Here is a 10747-nt window from a genome sequence, read left to right on the forward strand (position 1 = left end):
TTTTTGCTGAAAAGTACAAAGAAATTGATGTTGAAAGTAATTTTCAATTTTTTGAGCACATCATTCCCTGCGACTCTGCATTTCTTTATTAGTTCTTAAATCGTGATTTTACTGACTTTTGATACGTAAACTACCTCAATCAAGTTTACCATTTATTCATTCGTCCAAATTTATATTTTTTAATCCCTTATATTTGGTAAGATAATAAGATCCCAAATCCGTGTGTTCCTCTTTTATATTAATGTATGCGTTAATGCAAAACATTCCTGTATGAACAAATTCTTTTGATTCAATTTCGCATATTTCTCGAATTAATTACTAAAACCAATACTGAAAGTAGAACATTTCGGTACTTCAAAAAATATTTGGGACCACTTTGACTAATTTTAGGCTTTATGGACATAATGTAATCACTAGTCATTAATTCATAAGTTAACTGAAGCTACAAAACAAGACATTAGGAATATAGAAGGAAGGAGTGAGGGCAGTTCCATAGTGAAATATAATAGAAATAATTTGTACAAAATACATTAAAAATAAGATTCAGAAGAACAACAACAAAAAAGGTATAACAACAACAGTGTGCAGAAGACCGAGTACAGCACATAATATGATCGTTTCGGCGAATGTGACATACATGTAAACGTTATAAAAATAAAGAGGTAAAACGCATATAAATGTGGTTGTTGATGCCTGAAATTATGCAAAACTATATTCAAAATCTAAAAAGGATGAAATTCTTTTGACTTTGAGACAGTTGATTTTGATCGAAAAATTCATCTTAAAGTGTTGAAATGGTAACCGGAAAATGTGGCCTGTCTAATGGAAAAACAGAATAAGAGGGGTTGGCAACGAAATTCCACCAAAAAGTATTTTACCTGAGCAGTGGCATAAGTGATAGCTTGTAGCGAAGAGGACATTCGGTCTATCGGAGGCAGCATTGCATTCGTCACAAAATAGTGATAATTTATGTGTGCTGCATAATCAATTGTCAAGCCAATTGCCATCACAACACTGATGGTTACAATAATATCCATATCAGCGCCCCATGCACTTAAACCACCTACTATTCCTGGAAATCTCCTACAATCTTTACATTTTATGCCAAAGTGACCTCAAAAACATCTATTCGGAATAATATTTCACGAGAAGCTATAGTTCCAGCAAGAGGATTATTTTGTTCATGAATTACTTCACAAGATGAGGATAATTCGGACATTTGACTTGAAATATACGTTATCGCCAATTACCTTTGAACCAGAAATACAATCCACGCCGGACACTGGTATGAATGAGTCCGTCGAAGATCTTCAGACCTAAGCTATCAGTAACATGAATCCCGTTCACCCTTCCCCTCACTTATATCCTCACACCTTTGTCAAGGCATTTACTACGTCAAATAACTTAGAAACAATTTTCTCTTATAATACGTAAAAATGTAGCAAACCCGTAGTGACTGAAATTATGGAGAGGAGAACAAAAGCGATGGCTCGACCGCTTGGAATGAAAAGTGTGCAAAGTAGAAGCATGGAGATAGGTGTTATGATACATGATTGAAACATCGTTTCTCGGGCTGTCAATATAATGTCAAATAAAGTGCTATCGTAATCGTATACCAGCAGTTCTTCAGGCATCTTTTTCCGGATCTGCTCATGAATAAAAGCTCGATCACGCCAACTACCATATCCATGAATACACAAGTCAAAGGATATCTTGTCAACTGTGGCAGTTCCACTGCTAAACATTTTGATCAGTCATCTTCATCTTCCAATTTTTGCTTACGATTATGGTACGTGAAAAGAAAACCAGTTTAAATTTCTTAAAATTTGCGACAAAAAATTTCGGTTGCTCAACAGCACTGTACTTTTCATTTCTGATGAAATGAAGATTTTCGATTATTTTAAAAACAGAAAAAAACCTCTTTTCCTGAATATAGTACAAGTAAAAAAGAAAAAATATTATTCAAGAACCTATCGAATCGTAAAACTAAATTCCTTGTCAACTCAGGATTGTAATCCAGATATTTCATTATATTTCCAAAGAAGTTTTCAGTAGTGTCGTTTGTATGACCATATAAAGCAGCATATTCTTCAATCCAGGTTTTGTAATTTGGACACAAGCAATCAAGATTGTGCACATGCGCCACAGTATCTAACAATTCTGCCGCTCTGTCTGGGACGTATTTCATAAAGACAGGAAAGAGTTCATGCTCCATAAAAGCCTGAAACTTTCATTTTGATGATTGAAGCAAGAATGGTGAAATATGTGAAGTAGTCAGAGTTGCTCCATTTCAAAATAAAGAACTTCGCGTTTGTTAAAGACAAAATTGTTATTCTTGCTTTTTTGAGTTTTCTATTTTGAGTTTTCTAGGCTTATTTTCTAGACTTGTCATATTTCTTAGGGACACACATTGAAGTGGATATTGGCTTATGGTGCCGGTTGATTCTTTTGGATTTTTTTTTGTGGATTAAACTTAATTCCAACTAAATCTTTTATTATTTTGTTTGAAGCTTTTGGAAATATGCATCGTTCGACCAGAATTTCCTACATTTTCAAGAGTTGGTAACGAATCAGTGAGGAAAGAATCTGATCGGAATGTTTTTTGTGGTGTAAAATTTTCTTCCATTCTAAGCGCAAGATATACACTACAGATCCAAAAGAGAATGAGTATACAGAATAAAATAATCCTGGTGACAGGATGCATCAAAAATTTGCAGTAAATTTTGAAAGGTGATTTGTCCCTGAAAATAAAAAAACAGCGTGATCTGCTCAATTATGGTGGAATTATTTAGAAAACAAAATTCGATAAAGTGTTTTATTTCATTTTTTTTGAATTCTAACTTGCTTTGTTTTGTTTCACACAAGTTGTCTTCTAGTGATTCTAAAGAAACAAACCTTTCGTTATTTTTCCTTGAAACGTTAAATGAACAAGCGTGAATTTTCAGTAGTATAGGAGTAAATACTAAAATTTGGAATATCCAGTCAAGCGTAAGTGCCAGAGCAGAACAATAGCAAAATTCGCGAATTGCATAGGGTGAAAGAAAACTGCCAACCTGTAGAATATGTTCACTGGAAGCACGATATTTTAATGACGATATATTCTTTCTTTATGCTCAACAAGTAATTAGATTCACCATAAAGGCACAGATGTTTGTAACTGAAGTAAGAGTAATAGATGGACCAGTTTCCACAAGTACTGAAGTTAAGCGAGACGAGGGATCTAATTCAACGGATGTGAACCATTTATGTAGTACTAGAAATGCGTCGTCTACGCCAACAGCTAACACCATGAATGGTGTGACAAGCCTAAAATAAAAGATATTAAATTTCAAATGAAATTCCACTATTCAAAGTTTTCAGCACATATTTGACGAGGTAAGCGTTAATTATAATCATGAAAGATTTATTGTAAAAAATTTTCTTGTAATTGGTTGTAAAAAAAATTTCTTTCCATAATTTTATTTACAATTCATTTACATTTGTTTACAATTCATTTACAGTTACTTATAATTAAGGAATTCTAAATTAAAGACTGAAATGCCACAAGGTGCCTCTATCAATTTTAAATCAATGGATGCACTGATTGAGAAATGACTTGGTTGGAAAATTAGTAAGGATTTGTTCATTAATAGCAGATTTGAAGGAACATTAGCTAACATGGACGAATTCAATGTGCGACCTAGGAGTGAAAATATAGCAACTGATGTGAAGCCAGCCAAACATGGACAAAATGCAGTCCATAGTGTTAAAAAAACCGTTTGCAAAAATGTCTGAAACTGTAATCCAAGAATTATTTGAAAAATTCGAACAATTTCGGCTTTAATAAAAATACCGAGAGTTCCAAGTTTCCAGAAGCAATTCAATAAATTTAAAGTACTATCGCTATATTGACAAGCAAGACTAAAAAAACATCATCACAACTTTTAGTAATAGCCTAATATAGTGCCTTCATTTTTTTAGCAAAACATTTAACGCCGAATTTTTGCCACATATTTTTAATCCACTGTTTAGTTCGTTTTTCATCTTTAGAAGTAAGGTTATAATCAGAATTTACTTAACATTAACCTCATTATAATGGAGAATCGATAAGAAAATAAAGATGACCATTGCAAGTGAACCAGTGAGGAAATAGGGAAGTGAACCGACTGAACCCACAAATATTTCAGTATTAACAATTTCATCACCAAATAATCGAAAACGAACACTTGATTCACTTGAATGCTAAAATTCACAATGGTCATAAAAATAGAAAAGTTCATTTCAGTTAGTTCTATAATCAATTCACCATTTATTGTGAACATAAATTATTGAAAACGAATTCCGATCGTTAAAGCATATTGTTCCCAGTAATTCAACGATTTTTTCATTTTGCATATCTCATTTATAATTATATCCCTAAATGTTATTTCCGTTCTGTCTTATTCAGTAATTCACTTCTTTTGTTTCCTACGAACAATACCTTAAGCTTATTGTTCCATTCAACTTCAGTCCGTTTTATACTTGAAACAACATCTTGGTGATCGGCAAATACAAAGAAGTATACCAGCATCCCAACAAAACCATTGCTGTAACGCCGAAAGACGTTTCTGGTTGTAAAATTGATACCGTAAAGATTCATCGTTGGATAACCAAGCACTGCATTTTCATTTGATTGAATTTTGATTGCTTCCTAAAATTGGCCTTTTTGAATAATGTATTTGTGACTAACTGGCTGTGACTTTTCAATCTCTTATTTTTTAATTTCAAGAAACATGAATGGGATCAAGTGGGTTCACAACTTTCACAACTTTGAAAACTGAAGCTTATAGTAAATGTGAAAGAAATATTGAACTTCTGGAAGGAAATACAATTAGGTTCATACAATTTTACTAATTAGTTTCATACAATTAAATAATTAGTTCCAATTAGTTTCATACAATTAAAGATAATTAGTTTCATCTTCAAATTAGGTCTTCAAGAAATTGTACATTGTGGTTCATTTTCTGTTGATGAAATACTAACTGATATAGCTTCATAAAACGGTTTTGAAGAAAGGTATACGTAAGAACCAAGCGTTCTATTCTGAAACCCATTACCAACCAAATGCATACGTAATCCTCGTTCTGCTTCCTGTTCCATAGCAATAAACTTATCAGGTCGTAGCATGGAACCTCCATCGACACTTTCACCAGAAAGTACTATCTGAATTTATGCAAATATAGATTTCGTTTCCAGTTATTGTTCGTATATGATCTTTATTCTAACATTGGAAAAGTTGACAGTCGTCAAATGGAGAAAGCAAAAAATCAATTTTTTTATGCTGCTCTTTCGACAATAAAAATTAACCGTATATGGATCGAATGTCAAGTTATAAAATCTTCGATAATATTCCCTCTCTGACCATGATTTAGACAGTGGCATCGAAAAGTCCGTACGGAAATCATTTTTGAACTCTGCGTAGAAATTTGCAGTACATATTGTTAGTGCTACCTGAAATAATGTTGTGTTTTGTATAATAAAAATTAAAGTATTTAAGCCAAGAAGATAATATGCATCTAAATATGAGCCATGATCTCCAATAAAGATAATAAAAGTTTTTGGGATGGCGTAAGTTTCATAGCATTTCTAATGCCTTGAAAAAGACAACTCAAGAGAACCGTACTGACTGTGTCAAAGTGTAAAAAAGATGAAGAACAAGAATTCTGCTTGATAAGAAAAGAGACAAGTGAAGAATAAGAGCTATCATTGCGCGTCTACAACCAGCAAACGCCATACGACCTAATAGATATAAAATTCGTTGCAAATTACAGATTCGCTGCAAATTACAGATCATCCGCGAGAACAAAGATGACTGCACAACCTTTGAGAACGTAGTCACTTAGAAGGCAGAAGGAAAGAAGTAAAAAAGTGGAAACAAGTAGCACAAGGCAGACCAAACATGACTGGGTCTATTGACTACTTTCTGTTGTGTTATCACAATTAAGACTTTGGAAACCTAAGCAATCTTGGTAATTTCTTACTCAGATAAAAAAAAAATACCGAACCTGAAAAAGATAACGGAAAGACATTACGTGACTCCTGCAAAGAAGGCAGTTCTAATTAAAATTACTCGTATAAACTTGTGGAACACAAAGTCAGGATGATAATGTTAAAAGATAAATACTGGAAATAGCGAAGAAGCTTTAAAATAAATTTATCGAATTCGAAGAAGTGATCAATTCAATTTTAATTAACAGTTGAACAAAAAAACATTATAAAGCTGAAATGGATTCAATCTTTTAATTTCAAAAGTCAGCATAGTCCGAGAAGGTTATTTTCCTGGATGAAATTAATGTCAACTTTTAGATTTTCGTGAAATTTTTATATGAAGTTTTCAAACTAGGTGGCAAGAATCAGTTGACAACTGAATGCTTTTAGAATTCATAATGACAACTTTCTTCTTTTTCGAATTACGAGAAGTAATAAATGATGCAAAAATGCTGTAAACGCTTGATATATTGTAATAGCATCGGCTCAAAAGAAATCAGTATCTGTGTCTGTCACATGCAAAACATACCATAACACATGTTGACATTAAAATAGTTGGTTCGCGTGCGATCAGTGCACTTAATTTTGAAAAAAGTTTGCTGTGAAGTTCGATAATCATTGGAGAATAGGTTGACCAGAGTCTCGGAGTGCAACTGTTAGTTGAACCATACCAGGAATGTATTCCTTGCATCTTATTCTGACACTTATTCGTCAATGAGTTTGTGCGAATGGATATATTGAAAAGTGTCATATAGCAAGATGAAGAAAACACGAGAGAGTAGCCGCGATTTCTTGCAGATATATAATTTGGACGAAAGAGAAAGAGAGATCTAGAATATTTGAAGGTCAGTTACTTTGCCAACACTCCTGTAATTCATACCTGCTTATATAACAGCAATAGTCACAACGGCAAAAATACATTCTGCGTATCAAAATATGCTTTCGTTTTCATGTCTTGCAGCTAAAGTTAGTTAATAACTGTGCTGATGGACAAAACAAATACTTTCATTAAAGACAGGCCTATTAAATTAGTGCATTCAAATGAAATCTTCTAAATTTAAAACGAACACTAAGAGCAGTTCACAACTTTGGCAAGTGAAAAAGTAAATAGTAGGTAAGAGGACTGAAAAAAAAACTTTGATGAATAATTGCAAGTGAAATTTAACGAAAATCATTTATTTAGCGACATTTAACAATTTTTTGCATTGAATAGTAAATTAGCAAAATGATGAGGCAAGTATGAAACAGGTAGAAGAAATGTTGAAGCAAAGATGAAGTACTCAACAAGTCCTTTTTTAAATCAAAATTGATCTAGAACACTTCTGAATAGTTTCAGAATGAAACGACGATCTTAATTTGCATTAACTTTTTTTCTCGATTCACCTCTTTCGTCTCTTAGATTTCCCTTCTATCTTGATTTACAGCATCATGACAAGGAGGCTCTAACACTTAAATTTAGAAATGTAGACTTCAATTGATTTTTTGATCCCTATTCTTACAGCATGAATTTCAAATATACTAATTATACTAATTATTAGCATTGTAGATGTGACCTTTTGTTTGTTTCTACTCGATGTTTGTGGCAAACAAAAGCTTGGAATGGAAATTCATTCCCTTTTCAATTTTCGCTCTCATGGAAAACCGCACCATAGTTTTTGATTTTTTCGAACACTATAAGTAGCGCTTATTTAATCAACACAATTTTCTACAACAGCGAACAGTGGTCTTGCTGTTGTTAATGTATCCTGGAATATAGATTACTTCTTTGCTCAGGCAACATTAGAGGAATTTATATAATCTATAATTTTTACTTGTTGTTATTGAGAATTAATGACAGGACGACTAAAGAAACATGTCAAAACTCAACAGGAAATAAATCTCCTCTGTAAGGCAACGTTACATTTTTAAATAAACTAATTCAAAGAATTACAATTAATTCCTGAATGAGTAACGATATCGATCGTTGTTGATCCAAGAGAGATAAAAGTAATTTTGAAAGTTCAAATCAAGAAAAATTAATGTATTTGAAGAGGTAATAACTTTGCAGTAGTAAAAAACGACATGTGTTTCCAAATGGCACTTGGCATTCCCCCTCCCTCTTCCACATCTCTCAAATAGATTGTAACAGTTTTATCCAATAGATTTATTCATGCCACACTACAAACTCTGTTTTCATTTACTGATGGAATTTATGGCTTACCAACGCTGCTTACAAAGGTGAAAAAAAGGAAGATTAATTATGCCGATAAAGCATTGCAGAAGAAATAATTTTGTCAAAAAATTTTGCTCATGTCTTTCTAACATTTGCACGTGTCAAATAAATACAAAACATTTAAATGCCACTATCTGATTGGCAAAAGACTCCCGTTTCTGCCCAGATTTAATAGGAATTTGAAATTTTACTGTTTGAGGCTAAAGTCTGGAACCCAAGAAAAATTGCTTTTTCCACGTTATTAAAAGTTGGACATTTTTTCCCTGTTTTTTCTAGAGCTATGTATAACTACAAAGGCTATGTATAACCATTTCCAGAAAGTAAATTTTTTATAAAAATAGGGTTTAAAGATTTACAGAGGAATAACCATTTCCGGATTTACGGTTTCATGAAAAGCTTATGTATCGCTCTCTAGTTTCTTATTTGAAGTGAAAGTGTTAACTATAAGTTTCCTGAGGACTTGGAATTCAAAATTTAGAAGTTGTTCTGGATGGTTGCCTTATCACTGGTGTGGTTTTGATTTAAAAGTTACGCTTTCTAATTCATTAATTTGTTCCTGCTTGGTATGTGTAGTTAACTTCTTCTCTCATGTTAGTTTAAAAGAAGTTGTGAACTTAAACAGGTAAATTTGAAGCCCAGAATTTTGCAGCTTATTAATTCTACCCTTGGCTACTTTGGAAGATGAGTCATTATTAAACTATAAATTTAAATATTTTGCAGAAAATAATTACGTCCAAGTATTCATTAAAAAATGCATCGGTGTCTTTCAGGGAAATTTAATAAAGTTTACTAATTTCCTATCTTTTTTCATCTTTAGCACCATCACGTCTATTTAAAATCATTCACCTCGTCAATATTGCATCCTCGTGGCTCATCCTATATATCCATTATTTGATTTTCTCTTTGTTTATTTTTGCGCAAAAAGCTAAGTGAAGTTGCTTCATCTCATTCTGCGAATCTTTCTCCTTGGAGACTTCTGAACTTTAGGATATCCTAAAATTGCATGCTATGCTAACTGTGAGTTCTGCTTACTTTACGAGAGATTAATTTACTCTAAGCAAGGAAAGATTACTTATCTTTAAGGTTAACATTGGTTATTTTCTTTTATGCATTTATCTTAAATCAGTTATACAATTGATTTTTTTACTTGAACTAGTTGCACGAGACCTGCTTCTTTGTCATGATCTAAAGTCTATATGAACTCCATTTGCCTTATGACATTGGAAACACATATTTACTGATATAGAGCAGTTAGTGATGGTCTTAAAACTCGATTGATTGTCAAATTGTTAAAACTGAAAAACTGATTGGAGTTCTGCTTAGACAATGTAACGAATTATTAATTTATGGGAATGATGACAATATGACACTTAATAACTTTATAAAATGACACACTGCCGATAAGCAATAGCAACTTGCTGATTTCTTTGTAAAGCGATCTTAAGTATGCGTGATTTGTTAATAACCATAATTGCAGTTGAAAACATCATTAATGTGACAGATAATTGGTGTCATCTGAATAATTATTTAAGCAAAAAGCTAATTTATTTTAAATATAGCATTCATGTGATACGTGGTTTTGCAGTTTTTGTGGTAAGTAGACCTGAGAAAAAGTGAAAGGACAATTACGACGAAGTTTATCAAACAAAGAACATTTTCAAATACCATCATTTTCCTGAAATGCTTTTATAAATTAAATATTGAATCCAGATTACAAATGACAGAAATAATGTTGGAAAATAATCACAAACATGAAAATTTTATTTATTAAATTTCTGAAAGATATTTGGTACGGTTCGCATAGTTTCGAGGTTACGTATAACTGCACATTTCTCAACAGAGGAGTAGCTTACTAATATCATACCTGAAAAATAAAGCTAGAAGTTATTAGAAATTGATCCCATATTTTGTATATAAATAGGGCAATATAATGAATAGGTGTATCTGGGAAGTACGTGAATTCCGGTTTTATGAAGAAATTAAAGGGTTCCTCATAGTGCATTCAATATTAGTAGTAGCACCAATAACGCCAAGAATTATGACCAAATTCATCGGTTGAAAAGAAAAGTTTGAAGATATTTACTACTTATTTACAAAAAAGCACTGATTTTGTGCAGTGGTTGCTCAGAGTTAAATGAAGGAAGAAAACTTACTGCACAGCGTTTGAAACTTCAAAACAATAGTTTCATGACCTGATCTTGATCCTAAAACAAGCAGTTGTGAAAGTATATGCGAGAACTTGCTTTTGGTCCACCGATATAGAAAAACAGTCACTTTAAAAAATTTTAAAATAACTATTTTTTTTCCTCTAAGCAGCATGTTTATAATATTGCAGCGTCATTTATTCGATCAAAGCAAAAAAGTTTTAGGTTTTGAATAAGTCATTAAGAGTCTTAAATATTTAGTGGTTAAAGTTAGTCAGATTAGAACGGATAAAAACGGAAAGACACCTCTAAAACCCTGATATGTATGGTCAAAAAGTTCAGTGGTGTAATCTCTCATATTTTCTCTTGTAAATAAAGTTATTAT

At 32.4% G+C, this 10747-nt stretch overlaps 1 protein-coding gene across 1 annotated transcript; it reads right to left on the reverse strand.

Annotated features, from left to right (window-relative positions):
* Positions 1 to 543: 543 nt before the first annotated feature.
* LOAG_05610 (hypothetical protein) lies at positions 544 to 6047 on the reverse strand (the record flags this gene model as incomplete). The annotated part of the gene is made up of 13 exons (XM_020446912.1): positions 544 to 693; positions 879 to 1072; positions 1448 to 1737; positions 1971 to 2221; positions 2549 to 2741; positions 2896 to 3053; positions 3135 to 3306; positions 3658 to 3770; positions 4066 to 4221; positions 4460 to 4669; positions 5002 to 5181; positions 5326 to 5469; positions 6024 to 6047. The coding sequence occupies 13 exons, from the start codon at positions 6045 to 6047 to the stop codon at positions 544 to 546; spliced, it is 2235 nt and encodes a 744-aa protein (XP_020302801.1).
* Positions 6048 to 10747: the final 4700 nt, after the last annotated feature.

The sequence above is a fragment of the Loa loa genome (genome assembly GCF_000183805.2).
Source record: "Loa loa unplaced genomic scaffold supercont3.49, whole genome shotgun sequence".
Lineage (NCBI taxonomy): Eukaryota > Metazoa > Nematoda > Chromadorea > Rhabditida > Onchocercidae > Loa > Loa loa.